Source organism: Rattus norvegicus, chromosome 1, assembly GCF_036323735.1.
Source record: "Rattus norvegicus strain BN/NHsdMcwi chromosome 1, GRCr8, whole genome shotgun sequence".
Lineage (NCBI taxonomy): Eukaryota > Metazoa > Chordata > Mammalia > Rodentia > Muridae > Rattus > Rattus norvegicus.
In genome coordinates, this window is record NC_086019.1 from 51231493 (window position 1) to 51255068 (window position 23576).

Below are 23576 nucleotides of genomic sequence, written 5' to 3' on the forward strand. Positions count from 1 at the left end.
GGTAGTAGAAAAGTCAGAGAAGGGGCTGGAGAGATGGCTCAGTGGTTAAGAGCACTGACTGCTCTTCCAAAGGTCCTGAGTTCAAATCCCAGCAACCACATAGTGGCTCACAACCATCTGTAATGAGATCTGATGCCCTTTTCTGGTGTATCTGAAGACAGCTACAGTGTACTAATATATAATAAATAAATAAATAAAATAGTAAAAAAAGAAAGGTCAGAGAGAGAGAGAGAGAGAGAGAGAGAGAGAGAGAGAGAGAGAGAGAAGAGAAGAGAAGAGAAGTAGAGGTCAGTCATGAGCTCATGGAATGGGAGAGGGGGGCTGGGGGGATGGGGAGGGGAGAAGGAATTGGGAGAGAGGGGGAAGTGCAAGGGGACAGAGTGGGAGCCTGAAGGGAAGAGCAAGAGAGAATAGATGGGCAAGCAGTCCCTTTTTATAGTGAGTCAGGCACACCTGGCTGTTGCCAGGTTACTGTGGGGCGGAGCTTAGACAAAATGCTAACAGGAGGTCCTGCTGCAGGTTGCACAGGGGCTCACGTGGAGACATTTGAGAAATATAAGGTTTGTATCGGGGCTATGAGTCTGATTGAGTACCCCAGAAATTCAGTTCTGTTCATTTTCTCCTGCCCCAAGTTGTCCAAAGTCATCTGGCAAAACCCTCTGGAGGCTGCAGTAAGCCATCAGACAAGCTCAGTGCTGCTGTCATAAAGTTCAGCCAATCAAAGGTGGTCCAGGGACTAGAGAATCTCTGCTATTTAGTTGCATATGATAGAGGAAACTTAAACTATTATGGGATATTACACAGCAGCTAATGACTAAAAATTAAAGACGACTCTGTTATGGTTTGTATATGCTTAGCCCAGGGAGTGGCATTGTTGGGAGGTGTGGCCTTGTTGGAGTAGGTGTAGGTATGGGTTTCAGACCTTCACTCTAGCTGCCTGGAAGTCAGTCTTCCACTAGCAGTCTTCAGATGAAGACGTAGAACTCTCAGCTCCTCCTGCACCATGCCTGCTTGGACACTGCCATGCTCCTACCTTGATGATGATGGACTGAACCTCTGAACCTGTAAGCCAGCCTCAATTAAATGTTGTCCTTTATAAGAGTTGCCCTGGTCATGGTGTCTGTTCACAGCCATCAAACCCTAACTAAGACAGACTCAAACAAACAAAAACCAACCAGTTTTCATAATATAACCACATTTTCTTACTACTAAAAAGTAAGTAGAAATGAGTAAAAATCTCACCTAGCTGTAACACGGCAAGTTGCATTTTAGTGTATCCCTTGTTAGTTCATCTGAGCTCCTGTCACAGAATACCACAAGGAGGCTGCTTAATTACAGTAGACGGTTACGGCTTATGGTTTAGAAGGCTGATGTCTAAGCTGAAGGAGCTGCAGATTCCACATCTGGTGCAGGTCCACTTCCGGCTCACCGGCAGTGCCCTTGTACTTGGTGGAAGGAGTGAAGGCCTTTGTCGAAGCTTGGTTCGCACACCACCAATCTTATCGTCAGGGTTCTACCCCCATGACTCAATCCTAGTCATCCCCCTGACTCTGATGTTCCAATAAGATGACCTTGGAAGCTAGTTAACATTTCCAAATGTAAAACAGGGTAGGAGGGCAAGACTGTGTTGGGAGTTGGTCTGGTGCTACTGTGCAGTCGAATACCCAAGATCTGGTTGCTCCCAGACCAGCAGATCCTCATGCACACCTAATGAAGGTGTATAGACCTTGCTCCTCGGTATAAAGCTATTGGTTAAAATAAAAGTAGCTACCGCCAATTACTGGGGACAATAGAGGTAGCGGGGTTCAGCTTACTGGGTTGGGTGTTGCAGGTAGAGACTATGAGGAGAGAGAGGGGAGAAAGAAAGAGAAGGAGGGAGAAGGAGAAAGAAGACAGAGAAAACAGGAGGTCTCCATTAGATGTGATGGACCAGGAACACACGGCTGAGTAAAATGCCCTTCACCCTGAGGCTGATGGAGCAATCATATCCTGATTGAGTCTCAAACTTCAAGTCCTTCAGAGCAGAGCTGGGGAATTAACGGTCCAGCATATAAAAAAAATAGATTAGGGGTAATTTGTCCAGTAATTGTGCTGGACACACACACAATTTTGAAAAATGATTTTGAAAAATCCATAGGACTCTCTCTCGATTATTGGGTGGCTGGCCAGGTCATATTAATAGCTAATATTAAATAAGTTTTAAAAATACCATTTCCAAGACCTTGGGAGTTTCTTCATCATGCTTGGGTTGAAAACAGACCTCCTGTTTTCTCTGTCTTCTTTCTCCTTCTTCCTCCACAGTGGCAATCTGCGAGCCAGCGCTTTTGTAAATGCCTTTCCTGTTAGGTTCCATTGTAAACTTGTTTGGTCCTTTGTTTCCTCTTGGTGTGTGGTGCTGGGAAGGGACCTCAGGCCCTGTGCGTGCTAGGCAGGTGCTGTTCTATTGAGCTCCAGCTCCAGTCCTATTGTAAACCAATTTCCTTGTTCCACAACAGTTTCTAGATCCACACTGTGTTATGTTTAGATAGTTACATTGGATCTAGATGTTTAAAAAGAATCATGGGTCGATCCTCACATGTGATATAGGGACATCATGATGAAATCTGGGGGCATTCTCATCGAATAAGTAACTTGCATTTCAAAAATTAATTTTGTGTATGTGTCCCATGGTGTATGTGTGGAGGTCACGGGATAACTTTTGGGAGTCAGTTCTCTTCTTTCACCATGTGGGTTCTTGGGATTGAATTCAGGTTATCAGGTTTGGTGGCAAGCACCTCTAACCACTGAACCCTGTCATTGGCCTGGCACTAAGTAAAAATAAGATGAAAAAGAATTAAATATGACGAACACAAAAACACAACAATTATTTTTATAATAAAAGAACAACTTAGGTATAAACTTCACTAAGTAACTTGATACTACAAAGCATCTCTTCTAAAGTGTCATCTGAGTCATTCTTGCATTTGAAATTCAGAACCAAGAATTCAGCTCACTTTCTCTGGCCACGGAAGGTTCTGCCCACAATTAGGTGCCTCTTCTCCCTTAACCCGATCTAGAATCGTACTGACAGGGACGAGCCTAGGTGGTACTAAGTCCTGTACAGTTGACTGTCATCATTGTCAACCATCTGTTGTTGTAAAATGAAATTTGGGGCTGTCTTTTACCCCGCTAGGTCCAGTACTGCAGTGCCCCAAGATATCTGGAAGATATCTTGCCAGAAGCACGCATCCCAATTCCGTGGTGGCTTAGTGTCCCAGCCACCACATACTCTAATTCAACACAAGAAAGAACACACAACACAATAACCTCTGATCCAATTGGTAAGATATACTTGCCCACCTAAACATACCAAGCCCTGTACACATCCATCCCTTAAGAACAGTCATAACAACCTGTAAAGATACAGTGTGGAATCTTAACATCAGCCTCCATGTTCTCTCTAGGTGGCTTCTTCGCCTTCTTCTCCTCCCTTGACCTTTCCATTCCTGTCTTCTTGTCTTCCCTCAAACTTTTTCCCCCTACCCATCCTTCCTTCTTGTCCAATGACAGGCCTCGTTCTATCTTGTACCTGCCTATTCCTGCATGATGACATCATCCCACAGCCATCACTCTTCGAACAGTGAACCAAAATGAATGCTTCCTTCCTTAAGTTGCTTTTGCCAACAACAACGAGGAAATGTGCCCAGTAAACACACAGAGCAGCATGAGGTCACCACAACACAATCTTGATGCGTTAGTTTTGATGTGCACGATGCGTGGATGCACATGCATGAGGAGGCCAGAGGTTGATGATGAGTTTTCTATTGTACTCTAAGCTCACTCTGTCTGTCTGTCTATTTGCCTGTCTACCCGTCTCTCTCTTTTCTTTTTTGTTGTTTTGTTTTTGAGGCACGGTCTCTCACGGAACCTGGTGTTCATCAAGTCAGTGATGCTGGTCAGTGAGCCCCGGGATCCCCCATCTCTGTCTCACAGTGCCAGGATTGAAGGTGTGTATTAAGATGTCTGTCTCTTTTTGGGGGGGGGGTTCTAGAAGACTCTCTTTTTTTAAAAAAATTTTTTTATTATATATAAGTACATGGTCGCTGTCTTCAGACACACCAGAAGAGGGCAACAGATCTTATTACAGATAGTTGTGAGCTACCATGTGGTTGCTGGGATTTGAGCTCAGGACCTCTGGAAGAGCAGTCAGTGCTCGTAACCACTGAGCCATCTCTCCAGTCCCTGTCCTTATACTCTTATTGTGACCACATTACTGGATTAGGCCATCTCCCTGCATCCAAACTTCTTCCTGTATTTCTTCAAAATATCTATATGTCTGTCTGTCTATCTATCTATCTACCTATCATGTATGCATGTGTGTGTGTGTGTGTGTGCGCGCGCGCATGCGTGCACACACGCACATGTGCGCTCCTGAACCCACCTGCCCAAGTACATATATGTGCACCATGTGCCTGAAGGAGCCTGTGGAGATCAGAAGAGGGAATCAGATTCCCTTGAATGGGAGTTATGGGTAGTTGCAAGCTACTGGCTGGGTGCTTGGGAGCTGAACTCAGGTCCTCTGCAAAAGCAGTAAGTGCTCTTAACCTCCTGGTCATCTCTCCAGACTCTCCATCTCCAGTTTCTTTTGTCAACACTTATCTGGGCAAGTCTGTGAGCAAGGCAAGAAAGTAACTGTTAGGTTTCAGAATGAGAGCTTGATTTGAAACTTTGATAGTTAAGAGAACAGAACCCCAAAGTTAATCATGGATAGAAAAGAGGCCATTCCCCCCAGTGGGCGATGTTTCCAAGTTCTCTTTGAGGTGGTCTAGACATGCTCCTTCTATAAAAACATATGAGAGGTCACAGAGGAATGTGGCCAAAGTTCCCTCCCACATCTCCAAAATTTATCAGAAATGCATCCCCAAGGATAGACTCAAACACTCTTCGGATTCTTTTATTGACAGTCTGGGTACTTATTGATTGACAGTCTGGGTACTTATTGATTGACAGTCTGGGTACCACCACAGACACAGACTTCAGGTATTTCTTAACACATTTCACAGAGAGAAAGAGCTTTTCAGAGGTTTGATTTCCACTCTTTTGACATCCACTTTTTATCCCACTATTCATGCTCACACAGTGCAGGCTGTGATTCATGCTCGCACACTATGGGTGTCTTTCATTTGAGTTATTTTAAGAATCACTGTTGTATTCTGAAGAAAACATATGCAATCTCAAGAAAGGAAAAGGGACCATACCAGAGAGCCATGGAGCTTCAGTGAGTCCCTTTACCCAAAACAGAACAGCAAACATTGTCCTGGCTTCCCCATGCCAGTACGGCATATGGGTGTGGCAGGAGGCAGAGGCAGGCAAAAGAAGTAGTGATGGGTGACATCAGATTCCTGAGTGCTACATGACAGATTTTTTTTTTTTGGCTACATGTATGACATTCATTTAGGATCTGGCTGGGATGAATCTTGGGCCACTGGACCACAAGTGTGAACTTAGGCCAGCTGGCCTTTCCTCACACAACAAGATACCAATCCCACCATTTCTGTATGATTTTTAGCGCCAGGACTCAGGTCTGGTAGCCCCTCGACACCCAAAAAATGCAAAAGCAAAACAAATTAAAAAAAAAACAGGAAAAAGAAAAGAAAACCTTGAAAGATTAACATTCGAGTGTGATGTATATTTATCCAAAGGCTATTCCAGTGTGTGTTTATTGACCTGTGCAACTGGCCATCTGTAAGACCACTGGGTGCACACTGGGTGCATGGGGCTCCCTGGGGCTTAACAGCTAAGGAGGGAGCAGATATGCAGAGGTGTCCCCACTTCTGGCGGAGGGGTCAGGCATGTTCTCATGTAGATGGTCTAGAAATGTTCCTTTTGTAAACATTCTGTTTCTTGACCCTGTTGCTAAACATCTGTTGCTTGACCCTGTTAGAACAGCATCATGGGATTGTCTCTAAAAATGCCCCCTTGACAGGCACTTTTCCTGCTAAGTTCACGGTGAAGCCAGAGGCATGAGTTCAACTTCCAGGCTGCAATAGGAATACTTCAAACTTTGTACTATTTTCAGGGAAATAAATCATTTCTTTCTAAAGTTGTAGATAATTAAACGAATGGAAGTAGGTCTGGCTACTGTGCCCTCCCTGTGATTTAAACAGTCTGTGTTCCAATTAACTTTCCTAGGCTCTCACTTGGCTGATAAGCTGATTAGTATACAGTGGGCTTGTAATCTCATCAGCACCATTTACAATGATAGGATTTGGGGGAATAAACAAATATTTTTGGCTAGTGCCGAGGGCCCTCTGGGAATAGATGATTGCTACGTAAGAACAGCATTCCTCAGATCTCCAGTGTGCGTCTGAGAATCCACAGAAGTATAACTCACTCAGGGCGTGGCAACAGCCTTGGAAAGCACTTCCCACCTCACCCGTGGCTTCTACATGGATTTAGTGAAGCAGAAGGCAGGAGGTTAAGTCTGGAAAACTCCCGGCCATGAGAACCCAAATTCTCGCTAGGATGAGAATTCAAAACAAGGGTGCCAACTCTCATCCCAGCTCTGACATATGCATGAGTCAGAGGCTCAAAGTGCCTCCTCCCGTTGGGGCCAGCAGGTGCTGCAGTTTTCTGTGGGTACCCTGGAAAGGACCTAGAGACTGCTTCTGTAATCTGCAGTGTGTGTGTGTGTGAGTGTGTGTGTGTGTGTGTGTGTGTGTGTGTGTGTGTGTGTGTGTGTGTGTGTGCGTGCGCGCGCTTATATGCACAGAGAAGAAGAAATGGCTAACAAAGGTAGGAGTCTGAGGTGTTTCCCATGAGGTCGTGCGGCCATTGCCAAGTGACATCCCTCTCTACACGTCAAACCAGTGATCACCCATGCAGGCTCGGTTCCACTCACAGCCGCAGTTCCAACACCACTCCAGCTTGCACTGGGGCTGAGGACACTTCATGTGCATACATCCTCCTGTGGGGACAAAGGACACAGACCATGTGGGTTTGTAACAAACACCCCTTGTTCACAATGCCAATGTGTCATTCCAGAAACAACTCTTGTAGGAAACAACCCTGAGCAACAAGGGTAGAGAGACTGAACCAGAGCAAACAACCAGACAGCAGGGGAGGCGACTCCTGAGTGGGACACTCTGGAGAGATGGAACAAATCCCATTTGCACATCTGCGTTTCTCTTCTTTCCCGCCATGCATTTAGACACAAATCGTACATGTTTTATGGACTGCTGATTCTTCATTTAAAAAATATAACGATAATAAACTCATGATTTTGAATTCATATTAAAAATTTAGTAATGGTATATAACACATGTATCTATTTATTTTCATATCTATTTATTTTTTTACATATTTATTCTATGTTACTTGGCTCAACAAAATTTATCAACAGGAGTGGGGACCTTATACTACTTTTAATAGAGAATATGTTCCTTAGTGGTACTCAGAGGGCTCAGCTGGTCGAGTGCTTGCTTAGCATTCGCGTGGTTTGCCCTGGAGTGATCTGTATTTTGATGCTAATTCCACTGCCCCAAGGACAGCTGCTTAGTCTCGAACTCAGGACTCAGGTGACTTCACCAGAACCTTCTCCCCATTGAATTTGTAGAATACAGGTGAGGGGCAGGTACAGGATAGAAAGAGGCCTGTCATTGGAGGAGACGGAAGGAAGGATGGGAGAGAAGTTTGAAGGAAGAGGAGGAGACTGGAACGGAAAGGAGAGGAGAGGAGAGGGAGAGAGAGAAGCTGTGGCAGGACAATATGGTGGGCGACGTTAAGATTCCACTCTGTACCATTACAGGTTGTTATCAATGTTCTTAAGGGATGGATGGTACTGGGCTTTGTGTGTTTAGGTGGGCAGTTATATCTTACCAATTGGGTCAAAGATTATTGTGTTGTGTGTTCTTTTATGTGACAGTTTGAGCATAGGAAAGTGTGCGGTGGCAGGAGACACTGGGTCGCCGTGGAGTTGGGATGTGTTTCTGACAAGATATTTAGCAGATATCTTGGGGCACTGTGGTGCTGGACTTAACGGGGTAAAAGAAACCATACCTTTTTAATTTTTTATATTTTTACAACAACATACGTGGAGCACTAGGTTTGGTCCTCAGCACTGTATAAACCAGGCATGGTGATGCACACATGTGGCCACCCCCCACCCCCCTGAAACTCAGGAGGCTGGCGGCAGGAGGGTCAAGTATTCAAGATCATACTCGGCCACAGGGTGTGTTTCAGGTCACCCTAGCTTACATGGAACCTTGTCTTAAAAAGTTAAAAAACAAAACAAAACAAAAAAAACAGGAAGAAAACAAAAAAATGAGAAAGGAAGTTTGTGTAAGATATGTGCTCTATGTGTCTTATATTACAGCTTGAGGATGCTGAGGTTGGAACATCACTCTGCTGGAGAAGTGTCTCAAGGTGAAGAAGCTGGGTCAGGAGGAAGAGCTGAGACACCCAGTGTTCCTCTTGAGACAGGGGCTGTCTTGTCCACAGCCAATGGTGAGCCCCTTATCAAGAGACCTCCTTTGAGCTTGCCCCTTCCCTTCGGTTGCTGTCGGTTTCTGGCCTCAGACACCCAGTGCCCCAGGAGAGGCATGGGGACCGTGAAGTTGACGGCAGAGAACTCTTTGAAATCCAAGCAAAGCAAGTCTCTGCTCAAGTGCTGCTCAACTCGACTCTAAATGGGTTCTGCTAGCTTTTACCAGTTCTCTTGTTGGCATAGTTTTTTTTTCTTGCCAAGGCATCCAAGTAGTTGCCTTAGGACTGTCAAACTTTTATTAATAGAAAGCTCGCATGAGAGCCAACACCTAATCTCAACTATTTCTGGGCCCATAGGCACTTGTCTTGGGATAGGATGTTTAAAAGCCCCCTATTTTCCACCTGGTTTTGGTTTGCTTGAAGGATCCTAAAAGATTCTAGGTGTGTGAAAAATAGAGGAAAATATTTAAAAATACCTGCCATCAAAGACAGGGCCATTTTCAGCACAGATTAATAGCTGTGTCTCAGCATGTACAGAATGCATTAGAGGAGTATGACTATGACACATTGTTTAAATTTCTCTAAAATCTCTTATAGGATATTAGGCTGGACGTGAAGACTTGCTGAACTTACAAGTTATACTATGTGAGTGAGAATTGTTTGTTTTTCTCTCATTCCTCACACATCCAAAACACAAACATTGTTAACTCATCTCTCAAAGCACTAACATTGTAGAAAGCAGTGTTCACTGTGGGTGAGGAGGAGAAGTAGGGAGAGCTTTTATCTGCTGTCTTTGCAGAGTCCTGCATGGCTTTAGTAGGGGTGGAACGACATGGCTGCTGCCCCTGGGACAGGGTCAGCAGGGTTTGAGCCTCCATGAGTATCCATGGCTGCTGTGGGCATCAGGCTTGTTTGAATAATAATGCACATATTTTCAAGTTCCTCTGAGAAATGTTCTCCCTGTTGACATCAATGACTCCATGATACTCAGAGACAGCATGAGGGAGGTGAAGGTGTGGCTAATGTCTTAGTAGAATGGTAAACACTGGGACCTTCAAGGCAGCCCTTAAGACTGTGAAAAAGAACTCTAAATACATGAGCTTGAAAATATATAATGTCTCAACTATGCAAAAATATAAGGATGCAATATGATTTGTATAAGGAGCTTCAGAGATCTAAAGGGATAGAGGCAGCTACACTATGAGCCGGCTTGTGAGAAAGATACAAAGACAGGCAGATACAAATGCAGGTAGATTCCTGAGTTCAAGGTCATCCTGGGATAGGGCAAATTTAGACCCAGCATAGTCGGAATCGTAATTCCCGGTCCTGGTGCCACCCAGCTAGCTTATTGTTTGTGCTTGTGCTTGCTGTCTCTTCCTAAGGGTCAAGGGGCTACGGTCATGGGATACTGATTCCTCGTGGAATGCTTATTCCTGGGATGGTCAAGAGGGAACCCAGAATAAATAACTGAATTGATATGTAAATAAAAAACTGGCCTTTTGGTCTGTATGATATCAGCTAGCACAAAGTTGATAACAGTTCTTTTTAGAAAAATTTCTTTTCAACCCAGAGATGGTCTGTCTGGAGATCTCTGGAGAATGAACACAGCTCTCTAAGTTTGTTTTTTGTTTGTTTTAAACAGGATCTCTAATTTTAGTTAGAAAATTCATGGAGAGAGAACGCAGCTCTTTTAGAAAATTTCATAACTCGTTCAGAATTTTTTTTTAATTTTTTTATTATTTTTATTTATTTGAGTACACACTATCTGTCTTCAGACGCACCAGAAGAGGGCATTGGATCCTATTTACAGATGGTTGTGAGCCACCATGTGGTTGCTGGGAATTGAACTCAGGTCCTCTGGAAGAGCAGTCGGAGCTCTTAACCTCTGAGCCATCTCTCCAGCTCCCCAGAATTTTTTCTAACAGGATTTCCTGGTCAGAAATCCCAAGAATTCCTTAGAGAACTGACACAGCTCTTTTAGAATGTTTGCTAGCAGCTATGCAGAGAAGGCTGTCTGAAGAGCAAACATGGCTCTTTTAGATTTTTCCCCCCTGGCTTTTTTATTTTGATTGGAAAACCCAAGACTTAGTTTTAGAATTTTACTAACAGGATTTCTGACTTGGTTGAAAGATCCAAGAATTTTTTAATAGCAGCTTTTCTGACTTTGGTCAGAAAACTCATGAGCTATCTATCTATAGAGCTTTTAGAATTTTTACTACGAGAGAGAACTGTCTTGAACAGAAAGCTAGATTTATCAACCAGTGTATTTTTTTAAATAGCAAGAAAAAGCCATCTAGAGCAGAGCAGAACACACACACACACACACACACACACACACACACACACACACACAGAGAGAGAGAGAGAGAGAGAGAGAGAGAGAGAGAGAGAAATTGACAGACAGACAGACAGACAGACAGACAGACAGACAGACAGAGCTTGTGAGGTCGGAGTTGAACCTCTTCCAGGACCTCTTGAATGAGACTCACAAAGACAGTGATCAATGCAATAGCAAGAGGAGTTTAATTCCAGCGTGTCGGGGTCCTCCTACTTCAAGAGCAGACTCTGATAGGGAGTTATATACCTTGCAAACAACTGGGGCAGAATTCTAATGATTGGTAACTAGGCAGGGAATTATTGATGGGGCAAAGTGACTCATGATCAGTGGACCATTCTGAACTTTCCAGGGGGACACTTGGGAGTCAAGGGGAGTTTGGTTGGGAGTCACAGGTAGCTTTGTTTGACAGTTTGGTTTGCAGTTGCTCTGGGAACTAACTACTCCCTCAAAGGGAGGGTTCTTTGTGCTCAGAGGTTTGCAGAGGAACTTTCCCACGGGTCTTAGATTGACCTCAACTCTGGCTCTTTCAAGCTCAAGCAGAGTACAGAGCCCCGTGCTATCTACAGGGAGCTGTGTAGAGGGAGCCAACTTGAGCAGAACATAGGCTGCCAGCTTGGACCCCCAATTTAACTTTGAGTCATTTGTTTCGCAGCTCTCAAGCACCCCTTCTCTCAGAAACCCTCTCCAAGCTGAGGCAAGGCCTTGGCATCTCTTTCCTTCCAGTTAGTAACAGCTGATTCCTGTTAGACCCCGTAATGTGGAGGTACCCTAGGAATTGGGATTCTAGAAGCACGGGGGCCACTCGACAGCATGCTCCACTTAGCAGTATTCTGGTCAAAGATGTACAGACAATGGCTGACCCATAAGACTGCAAGCAGGAAACTTCTGTGGCCTACTGATCTCCTGGGTTGTGCTATATCCTCACGTATGGATGCTATTCGACTGTGCTGCTGGTGACAGGGAAGGAGAAATGGCAATGGGGACTTTGTGGATGGAGCAAAGGTCCTGAGGAGAGAGAAGGGAAGCAGAGGGTGATGGAGGTCGAGGAGACAAACATTTGGAATTTAGATTTAACACCACATATATGTAAAGAACTTGAAGGTGGGATGGAAATTATTGGGGGTGGGGTGGGTGTAGGGGCCAGTGGGAAGCGAGGAATGGAGGAGTGGCATGTGGGAGTAGATACAAACAAAGTACATACATGTACAAAAATGTCAGTGGCCGGGGAGATGGTTAGGAGCACTGGCTACTCTTCTAGTGACCTGAGTTGAGGTCCTACCAGATGTGGTAGTTCACAGATGTTTGTAACTCTAGCTCTAGGGGCTTCAATACCCTCCATGGGCACCAGGTATGCACATGGTATATTGGACATGCTGTGGGAAAAACATCCAAACACATAAAAGAATTTTCAGAGGGAAATCCATTCTTTTGTATGCTAACTAAAAAAGAACACTAAAAACGAGAGAAAATGGAACATATATAACATGTTCCATTTGATAACAGAGAGGCTGCCTTGTAAATATTTACTTATTTTACTTTTATTTATGTGTATGGTATTTTGTCTTCATGCACAGGGAGGTGTACCCCATGCATGTGTGGTGCCATGGGTTCCCTGGGACTGGAGTTACAGACAGTTGTGAGCTGCCATGTGGGTGCTGGGACTTGAACCTGGGTCCTCTAGAGGAGCAGTTGGTGCTCTTAACTACTGAGCCATCTCTCTAGCCCTGAATCTTGTCTCTAAAGAAAAAGTGTGCATTGAATTTATTTGCTTATGTATTGCTATCAGGGGCATGTGTGTGGCGGTCAGAGGAGAACATGAGGAAGTCGGTTCTTTCCTTCAACCATGTAGGTCCCAGGAATCACATTCAGGTCATTGGGCAAAGTGCCTTTCCCTGATGGGCTATCATGCTAGCCTGAGAGACTGAATTTTATAAATAAATAAATTATAATAGAAAGTCTACACTAGGCTGTACAGTTTCTTGACCCTAGAACCTGCATTTGGTCTAATGGTGCTGCGTTGATAAGTATGAGGGCAATTTAGGTTTCGAGTCAGAGGCTAACACTCAGCAGGCACTATTTATAGCCCAGTAGAGCATTTCTAAGAAATGACCCTGCTGGACACCATCTGTATCGGTGTGTTGCTTGGCTTCTCAACTACACCTCCATGCCTGTGTTGTGGCCTGTGTCTCAACAGATCTCGTCATGTCATTTCCTGTCTTAGGGAATCAAGTTTAAGCTCCTTGTTTCCCACGTTGGGTCTACACAGTCCTAGCACACTGTGACTAGGAAGGCTGGCAAGTAGGGGGCTTTTAGCAGAGGCTGGGGTGATGTTCATACTTTGCTGTCTTGGCACACGAGGTCCGCCACTTCTCCTTGCCTGGGTCAAATCTGCATTCCTCTGCCATACTAGAGAATTGGTCTTGTCATATTTAGCTTATGTTTTCCCAAGTCTCTGTACAGCGTGAACTGCTGGACTCCATCCATTAGTAGCCACTTGTGGTGCTTTGAATATGCTTGGCCCAGGAAGTGGCATATTAGGAGGTGTGGCCTTGTTGGAGTGGGCGTGGCCTTCTTGGAGGAAGTGTGTTACTGTGGGGTTGGGCTTTGACAGTCCCCCCTCCTAGCCACGTGGGAGACAGCCTGTTCCTAGTTTACTTTGGATGAAGATGTACAACACTCAAGTCCTCCTGCACCATGCCTGCCTGGATGCTGCCCTGCTCCCACTTTGATGAGAATGAACTGAACCTCTGAACCTGTAAGCCAGCTCCAATTAAATGTTGTCCTTTGTAAGAGGCCTTGGTCATGGTCCCTCTTCACAGCAGTGCAAACCCGGACCAAAACAGAAGTCAGTACCAGGGACTAGGGTGCTGCTGTGATAGGCCATGTTTTTGTTTGGAGGAGTGTGGATTTTAGGACTTTGGATTAGGGAAACAGTGGAGTGCTTAAAGTGGGGCTTCACGGGCCATCCTAGCAGAAATATGGAAGGTAGTGCCTCTGAGGGTGGTTTGAACTGAGTAGGCCTGCTGACCCGAGAGGTTTGAGTGGCAGAGAATTTTAGTGTGTGGCCTAAAGACTGTTCTTGTGATATTTTGGTGAAAAATATGGATGCTTTTTGCCATTGTCTGGCTAGTCTGTCTGAGGCTTAAAGTGAAGAGATTTATTAATTGCTTTCACAAAATGAAGTCTCAAAACACCATGGTATAAATTCTATTGTGGTTACTAAAGTTCACTCTTATGAAGAGCATTTTAAAGAAAAGGAGCAAGGGGAGAAAGGAAAAACACAAAATTTATGGTTCAAGTTTTAGAGGGGCACCAGGAAGTGGACAGGAGTTAAATCCTGTGTTTAAGAAGATAAACAGATTAAGGGAGTGGTGACCTTAGGGCAAGATCCCACCCAGCTAAGTTTACTGGTTATGCTTTTGGAGTTGAACAAGGGATAGTCATAGCTAGGTGTTATTATTACTTGGTTATTGTTTTCATTTGGAATTTTAATCTGGAATGAACTACAATCCAGAAATGGTGGACACACACTTTTGATCTCGATCTTGAGGAACAGTGGCCATGGAAAACTTTGGGGGTACACACCTTCAATCTCAGGAGAGAGAGGCAAGCAGATCTCTGAAATCATGGCCACCCTGGGGTAGGGTAAGTTCTAGGTGAAGAAAGGCTTAAAGGCGTGGTGGTACATGCCTTTAATCCCAGTATCCTAGAATCCCAGGAGACAGAGACATGTACAACTCTGAGTTCAAGGTGAGTTTGCAGAACAAGTTCCAGGACAGGCAAGCTTAGGGCAGTGAAGGAGTTGGAAAACAGAGAGCTGGTGATAATATCATAGATAGAACAAGGGGGCCATGTTCCAGCTCCTGCAAGCAGCAGAACTCAGCAGCTTAGGCCATGTGGCTCTGTCTTTAGAGTCAAGAGTAGAAGGGACCACTGGGACAATTGATGCTGGTTCGCGGGAGCTAAGAAACTGATAGTGATTAAGGAGACCAATATTGCTGAGGTGAAATCTTCTGGGAAGTGATGACCAAGGTTGTACCTCATGCTGCAACTGGACTTGGCAAAGTGTAAGAATCACCAGGTGATCCTGGCTTTGTAGATATGAAGAGGTCATGGAGAGCAGCTCAAGTTCGACAGAGCTGGAGAGGTCACACCCTTTGGGGTAGCCTAGATCACGTGTGGATCCCAGACACTGGGACAAGAAGCTGTAAAGTTGAAGTTGCTCTGGATACCCCAAGATGTTAGAGATGCTGTGGGACACCTACTGAGGAAAGCAGCTAACAGGGAGTGGAACCCGCCTGGGAGAAAGGCATTTGCTGATGCCGAATGCCTGTTGTGTCAACAGCGGTCCACAAGGAGGAAAGGGGGTTGGAGATCTGAAGAGTGCTTTGACATTGGACATGGAGACCGGGAGTTTGGAGTTTGCCCAGCTGGTTTTCTGCTTTGTGTTGGTCCAGTATTTCCTCACCATGAATGGTGATGTGGGTAGTATTCGATCTGCTTTTTTTTTTTTTCCCCCCGGAGCTGAGGACCGAACCCAGGGCCTTGCGCTTGCTAGGCACGCGCTCTACCACTGAGCTAAATCCCCAACCCCTCGATCTGCTTTTTGATTTTGGTTTCTTAAGTGATTACAGTTAAGAGGTTGCATGAATCTCAGAAGAGACTTTGAACTTTGGACTTTTTATATTGTTGAGACTGTTTAGAGAGTATGGGACTTTTGAAGTTGGACTAAATGAATTTTGCATTATGCTGTGGCTAGATATGGCCCCCATAGAGACTCGTGTGTTTGAAAAAGGCTACGGGGGCCAGGGAGTGGAATGTGGTGGTTTGAATACGTTTGGCCTAGGCTGTGGTACTATTAGGAGGTGTGGCCTTTGCGTGTTCCAACATGCAAACAGTGAGGTTCACCAAGTGAGTTACTCCTTTTCCCAGGGGACCACTGGTAAGTTAGGGACTGGGGCTGAGCTGAACACCTTCCTGCCACACAGGAAGCATCATCAGCACGATCCTGCTGGCCTGGGGGCTGCCAATAACCAGAGAAGCCGACAATGTGTTCCTACAGCAGGTATCCCTCAGGGAAGAGCTGCTCACGGGACCAAGGGGAAGGCCACAGGCTCCGTCTTCCAGCTTCTCATCCTGAGCTATGCCCACCCCAAATCCTCATGCTCTGCATAGCTGTGTGCTCTGAGGGATGCTTGCCAACGCATAGGCCTTGCAAGCATAGCCCTAGGGTCTTCTGGGAGACCTTGGCATAAGCTTGAAAATGTAGGGAGTTGGGTCTGGGTGGAAGTCTAGTAGTCTGTAGTTTCAAAAGCATACTCGGCAGTTCTCCTACATGCTCAAGGGGGCTCCAGGCTGCACTTTAAAGACATGGCAAGCGGAGTTAGTGCTGAGTTCATCCCCAGCCTCTTGGAGAGCCAAGGCCTCTGGCCCATGAGTGCAGGAGGTGTGGGGGTCGCTCCCATCTTTTAGTCTAAGCTCTCTGGGGCTTCCATGTGTCTCCAGGATTATTGAGGGCGGTGGATGTGACTGCACCAGTCAGGAAGGGACAGTTCTGGTGGGACAATGCCTGGTCTTGTAAGAGGAGACATCCAAATAGGAACATGCATTGACTGCAAAATGGAACATTCTAGAAAGCTTTGTTTCATTTGGAGATATCACCAAATAGCTGTTTAAGATTCTCAAAGGTCACAGGAGATTTGCTTGACTTGGAGAAAGCCCCTTTCTAAAGCCCAGTAATGTTGACATTTGACCAGAGGAGCCGGGTACCGGTGCCATTTATGGCTTTGCCTCCTCTGCAGCAGGGACATAAGAACCAATGGGAGCTCTAGCCTTCAGGGGTATTAACAAGAGTGATGAAGTGTGCATTTGGGGGTGGGGGGTGGGGATAGGGAGGTGTTCACGGCCAAAAGTTTGGGGGAAAAGCTGATTAAGTAAATCTAACCTTTTTTCTTTATCAGAGTGAGTCTGAAATGCTTTACTGTGTTGATTCACACTTGGAATGTTGACCCTGATAGCAGCGTCCTCAAATAACCTGTGAGGGGTAAATGCTCTGTCCTCACAGAGGACTCAGGATAAACACTTGGCGAGCGCACCTCACAAATTAGTTGTTTTTGTTATTATTCTCCATGAGGGGACATGTAGACAGCATCACCTAACAAATGGAGTTGGCATGGCAACAGTCAGTCTGGACTCTAGGGGTCAGGGGAGGCCACTTTGTATGGACACTGGGCTTTGGTGTTGTTATAACAGTGGGTGACTCATCAGATGCCTGGTGTCATTTATAAGAAGGGACATTAGTGGGTCTTCTCTCTTCACTGGCCCTGGAGGGAGCCCTGATGATGTCACCCACTGCTGGCTACCATCACCAGAAAGTTTCATTTACCACCTCAGCTTCCAGTCCAGGGGTGGAATTTCATCCCATAGAAACCACCTTGGAAGCTGCTACTATAGCTCGCCTCACAGCATGCATTAGCACAAGAAAGCATCCCACATTTCTGTGAAGAAACTAAGATAGTTTGAGTGGAATGTGGGTTTAGGAGGTTGAGAAATTTCATGTTGGACTATAGGCGCTCACAATGCCTAGCTGGTCTCAGGCTGTGCACCCTCCCAGAAGCCTTCACTGCCACCCAAGGCCACCATGCAGGAGGCCCCAGGCTGTGTACCCTCCCAGAAGCCTTCACTGCCACCCAAGGCCTCCATGCGGGGGGCCCCAGGCTGTGCACCCTCCCGGAAGCCTTCACTGCCACCCAAGGCCTCCATGCAGGAGGCCCCAGGCTGTGTACCCTCCTGGAAACCTTCACTGCCACCCAAAGCCACCATTCAGGAGGCCCCAGGCTGTGCACCCTCCCAGAAGCCTTCACTGCCACTCAAGGCCTCCATGCAGGGGGCCCCAGCACCACTCTGGCCCTCGCCTCAGCTCACACTCACCATTCTTTTCAATGGGCACATTGCAGCGAGGACAAGGCTTGGTGGTTTTCTTGATGGTTTCCTTGGAGGCCTCCTCCCACCGTGCTTGCTCAGCAGCTCTTTGATCCACCCGGTACGCCTGGATTGATAGAGACAAAGGAAGCTCAGATTTGAGACTCTATTATTTATTGGGATTGACGTCTGCATTCCTTGAAGTGCTGGTGTCGACACCTCTCAAAGATGAACGTGCCTTCAGGCAAGCTCCAATGTTAACTTGTTTGACAAGTGCCGGACAGCCACTGGGCATGCCTGGGCACTGTGGTTTTGGCACATGGCGTATGCTTGTGAGCTAAGAAAGATGGCAGAGAAGATTACTCAATTTTCTAGCATAGAGCCCTCTGTTCTGAGGATTTTATGTGATTGTAATAAATAATATGTAGCAAGTGGTTAATCTGTAGGCAAGTGATAAACATTTTCGTGGACCTCTCCACAGACCCTTTGTCGAGCGTGCAGTGAACACGTTAGTGTTTGTCTCTGAGCCCCAGAGGCACTGATGGCGGCCAGGCACGGTTATGTGAGTGTGGAGTCTGCGGTTCTACGGTCATCACGTCTCAACTCCCTCCTGCCTCTTCCTCTGCTTCCTTCTTGACCCTGGAAAATGGCTGCTATCCCAGAAGGCATGAGAGAGAGAGCAAAGGGATGAGAGAAAGGCCCACTTTCATGAGTTGGTGACAGCAGAAATTAGGACTGTGGGCTCTTAGAGCAGCTGCCTGGGTTCAAATCCACTCAGATGCAAGGACTCCTCATTCTCTCTGAGTCCTCTTGGATGGGAATGTAAACCATGGGGTGCTGAGGGCTCGGGGTTCATTTGCACATGCTCCTTACAGGGAGCACGTGGCGTGTGTCATTGGCTGATAACTTCAGCTCCTTCAGGGCCTCTAATGTTGGACGCCATGACACCTTTGCTGCCGAGTTCATGTTATCAAGGACTCGATCATCTTCGACTCTTAGCCGCCTGCTGTGGGGCGGCTGCCTTCCCCATGCCCCCAAATTCATATGTTGAACATCTAATCCTGTTGAAAACCGACTAGGACATCCTCAGCTGGAGAAGGGACTCCAGAATGGCTGGTGGGAGACGGGTGCTTCATTCTGCACCTGCCTAGTCAGTCAGACACCCTCACACTTTCCGCTTACTTCTAGAACTGGCTAACCCATGTAGAGGAAGAACTGGTCACATTTTTATTCTTCGTATAAAAGTGTTGTGATCTGGAACGGTATCTCAAAATGTTGCCCCAAATATATATATATATATATATATATCTCCAGGGCTACTCCGTAGCGTTGGTGGTAACTAAATGCAATGACCCTGTAGACCTGACCGCTGCCAACCTTCACAGATGCTCACTAGCAAGTTCCAGTGTTAGGTACTGGGCTTGAGAGCCAAGCCCTGCTGGGGTCTGTCCCCTGTCAGCAGAGGTGAAGTAAGAAATGCTCTATGATCAGAAGCTGAGGCTTAGCACCCCCCCCCCACGCCCCAGGCTTAGCAGCCCCCACCCCCACTTTCACAGTGAGGTTGGGTTCCTGTTGAGACCCAAAGTGAGTGGAATCTAACTTCAAGGATCAAACCCAATTTCATTTCATAGTCTAGCCCTTTGGTTGTTAAAGTTCCCAGTCTTTGTGAGTGAAGCACTCTGAAGGAAACAGTATTTATTTCTAAGTTACAGCAAGTTTGCGGCTTTTGCAAGGACCTTGATGTTTCTGTTTCTGTTTTTCCAGCAGAAAGTGAGCTCTTGCAGACCGAGGTCATGCTTGAGTCATCCCTGTAATTCCAGCCCTTGGCTTGGTGCCTGGGTAATGGGAGGGGACTCAGTTTGAGCTGAGCAAGAGGCAGCCATCTGGAATAGGACCTCATGAGACATGGGAGCACAGCAGACGCGCCCGTGATGGCGGTGGTTGGTGCCAAGGTGAGACCGGCCAAGGACTGGTCACTGGTGTCGTTTCTGTTAACCTCTGCGTGTGCTAAGGTCCTCATCCTGAAGGGTATAGGGACGTCTGTGATTTTCGAGAGCTTTTTTAGGTAGGGTTGAGCAGCGCTAGCTTGATTGCTGAACCCCAGGTCACTGCAAGCTTCCTTTAGCTCTGGCACATCCTGGAGATCGGAGCCCAGTGATGAAGCTGTGGCTGACGAGGATGGTTTTAAGATCTGGTACTCGACGCGCATCTTAACTTTAACATTCATTTCAACCTTAATATGCGTGTCTTCAGTCCGTCTGAGGCACGTGTGGTCCTAAGGCCTAGTGATTTGAGTAGCTGTTCTTCATGGCCAACTCGACCGGCTTTAGAATCCCCTAGGAGATTTACCTCCCAGTATTCACACAAGGGCGTTTCCATAGAGGGTTAGCTGAGGAAGGCGGGCCCAGGCTGAATGTAAATATCATCCCATGAGTCCAGGGCCTGGACTGGGCAGAGATGGAGAAAGGAGAAAGGAAGCTGATGGGGAACTTTACCCCTTCAGACTGAACAAATTAAATCCACCCCTAGTTGTTGTCATCTGGGGATCTTGGAGACAGCATGACCTGTTTCCCAAAGTAGGTGGCTTTATCCGGGTGTCAACTTCACATATTATGGTATAAAAATTAAGCTATCTATGCAGTTTCGTAATAATATGTGACTGGCTATAGATATATGAACTTAAGGTCCCTAACGAAGCCACATTGATAGGTAAAGATTATGCAGGTTGAATAGCTAACCAGAACCTTTTTAGATGATAAAGAGACAGAATATCGCAGATCCATAGACACAGTGATCTTAGGCTGTTGTCAGTCCTCTTTTTTTTTTGGTTCTTTTTTTCGGAGCTGGGGACCGAACCCAGGGCCTTGCGCTTCCTAGGCAAGCGCTCTACCACTGAGCTAAATCCCCAACCGTCAGTCCTCTTAATAACCAGTTATTACTGGCCTCTGTATCTGACCCAACTTTATGAATATTTAATTGTGATGGCTAAAGAAAACTCCTTCTTGTGCTACATACCCATTCTAAATTTCTAAAAGGCAAGTTCCTGGCAGTTCTGACTCCCAGCCCCCTCCCCAGGATTGTAAATACCATGTAACCACGTGTGAGAGAATTACCGGTTGTTCCAGCTTTTGTAAACCTGCTTGTTGGTATGCAGCAGGGAGTGGGTGGGTCAGCTCCTTACTAGCTGAGCCCAGTGACACAGGGTCTCACCCAGTTGGGCATTCCAGAATTTGTGCCCACCTTCCTCTCTGCACAGTAAGCCTCACTATGGCTGTGGTCCGGCTGGTAGTAATTAATAAATTCACTTAATTATAATTTGAATTGAGTCTGCAGTCTTTTCCCTGTAGATTCAAACTCCGAATGATAGAACCTTTGGAATGTATTCTTAGCAGAGTACTGACTTCCACCAAGCCCAGAGCTAAGCATGTTGTAAGATAGCATTTGAAAATGGTAACAGAGACTTCCCACTTCAACATAACCCGCCAACATGGTCTTTCCTACCAACGTACCCGGTAAATGAATTGGATCATCACATATTTTTCTTTCTTTTGTTTTTGAGACAGGGTCTCACATAGTCTACATTGGCTTCGAACTCACTACGTAGCTGACTCTGGCCTTGTACCCCTGATCTTCCTGCCTCCACCTCCCCAGTACTGGGATCACTCGGGTGTACCACCATGGCGTACTTTTGTTTTATGACTAGAAAAGTACACGCAGCCTTTTCCACAGCAGCCCAAATCATTGAGTGCACTGAGGAGTGCCGTTCCTGGCCTTGGCCACTTATATTTGACTCAGAATAAATTCTCTGCAATCCCCTTTAGAGTAGGAGCTGTTAAACGTTACTTGTCTTATATTATATGTACTTATTCACATCGAACAGTTTAAAAGACTAAATAGTCTTGTATACATGCAAAGTCAAATTGTAATGAATCAAAACTCTTAACTTCTTATTTTTGATGTTGCTGCAAGACTGATCGATATTTAAAAAAGTTCCAAAATTTTTCACCTCAAAAAAAAAAAAAAAAAACCAACAACAAAACCACGTCAATTATATAAAATTTGAGAAATACAAGCATGAAAACCAAGACAGGAGTTCTGTTCAGTTTCTCATGGGGAATACGCATTTCTGCTCTGTCATGGCCATGCAATTTGTCTAATTCTCTCCTGCTAGAATCATAAAAGACTCAGGGGCTAGAGAAATGGCTTAGAGCACTAGAGGATCCTGGTTCGAGTCCCTGCACCCACACACAACCCTCTATGATTCCAGTTCCAGAGGAGACAGCACTTTCTTCTGGCTTCCTCAGTAACAGGCAAACATGCAATGCATATGGAGGCAGAACATTCACACACACGAAATTAAACAAGTGTAAAAAAAATTTTAAACTTGCAGACAGATTAAAAGTTGTATCTGAGTGAGCGGATGCACAGATGGACATACAGAGGACAAGAGCTGCTGCACCACTGGGCCAATCAGCTCGTGCCAACTTCCTGACATGCCACATTTATTTGCTGCATACCAGGGAGCTTCTTGTGGATCCGGAGGTCTATTACTGTCGCCCCACCGGGGTGGAGGCCGCAGCTGCCCTGCTAATCAGAGGTAACTGCCTTCCTCAGCGAACCGTTCACAGGACCAGCCTGGGCCGCTGGAAAGCAAGTGTATACAGCAGGTCCAAGTGGGGTAGGTGTGAGAGTGTGGAACACAAAACGCAGCCAGGAAACCTGGACCTGAGGCAGTCTGCCAGAGGAAAATTGCCACCATTGCCAGGGGCGAGCTGCACAGCAGAATTAAAGCCGGCGGTGGAAGTCGGAGGCTGGTGGCACACAAAGGGGCTCACACAGGCACGTCCTCCACAACCCTTCAGAGCCTAAACCACAGGAGAGCCTGCCCCTGAGGCGGTCAACGCCCAATTCATCAGGGTCAAGTACATAACTCGCTGGGAGAGACAGGGTAGGTTCTGGAAGAGGTTCTGGAAGATTTCTGGGTTCAGAAATCTTTCTCCCTGGAGAGACTCATGACCGGCCTTTACTACTGAGATCCACAGTTCTCCCCAGTACCCATGGAGACTGACACAAAGGGGAGGGGCACTGTGATCTCCTTGAGGAAGAGGCACTAAGAGCAGCTTGGTAGTTGATCAGTTTTTCCCTATATTTTTCTAGATTTCCTACTTTTAAAATTATTTTAATATTTAAATTAATTTAAAATTATTTACCATTAAGTATTAATTATTATATAATTATAATATGCGATTATATTATCTTTTTGTTATTTTGTCTTTTTTTGTTTTTCCGGAGCTGAGGACTGAACCCAGGGCATTGTGCTTGCACCAGTGAGTTAAATCCCCATCCCCTCGATTATATCATCAATTAATTATTAAATTGAAAGTAATTACTTTTAAATTTGTCACACTCCGGTACTGTGCTTGGGTAAGCATCTATGTGTTCACCTACAAATATCTTCCTTATTTTCTACCTCCACAGCCACAGCTTTCTCTCTCACTCAGTGGACAGCTCTTCGTTCAAGCCCCCAACCTTTCCTCCCACATTCTTTTCTCTTTCCAAAGCAAACTGCAAAGGTAGAGAAAAACTGAGGGGACCTGGGGAGGGATAGTGAAGCTTCTCACTAGCCGAGGTCAGATGATAAAGACATTCCTCTTACGCAGAGGTATTCTCTAGTGAGCAAATTGTTTCTTTTTTGTTTCATAAATAACAGTGAGTCATGCTTGACCCACATGAACTACAAGGACTGCCTTCCTCTTAGGCCAGACATTGTTTTCCCTGGAAATCTCACAAACAAGGTTTTGTTTACAGTCAAAACATCTTAATGTCCCTTGCACCTCAAACGACCTGGGATTTT

At 45.8% G+C, this 23576-nt stretch overlaps 1 protein-coding gene across 13 annotated transcripts in view; it reads right to left on the minus strand.

Moving 5' to 3' along the window:
* Positions 1–4917: 4917 nt before the first annotated feature.
* The window catches only part of Prkn (parkin RBR E3 ubiquitin protein ligase), a 1193833-nt gene continuing 1175174 nt past the window's right edge, over positions 4918–23576 (minus strand). For 12 of the 13 annotated variants that reach the window (XM_063272040.1, XM_063272046.1, XM_039088710.2 and 9 more), the window contains 2 exons: positions 17732–17849; positions 4918–6946 (listed from right to left, as the gene is read on the minus strand). In XM_063272040.1, the coding sequence (XP_063128110.1) occupies positions 6834–6946; positions 17732–17849 (231 nt within the window). In that variant the 3' untranslated portion in view covers positions 4918–6833. 13 annotated transcript variants of the gene reach the window in all.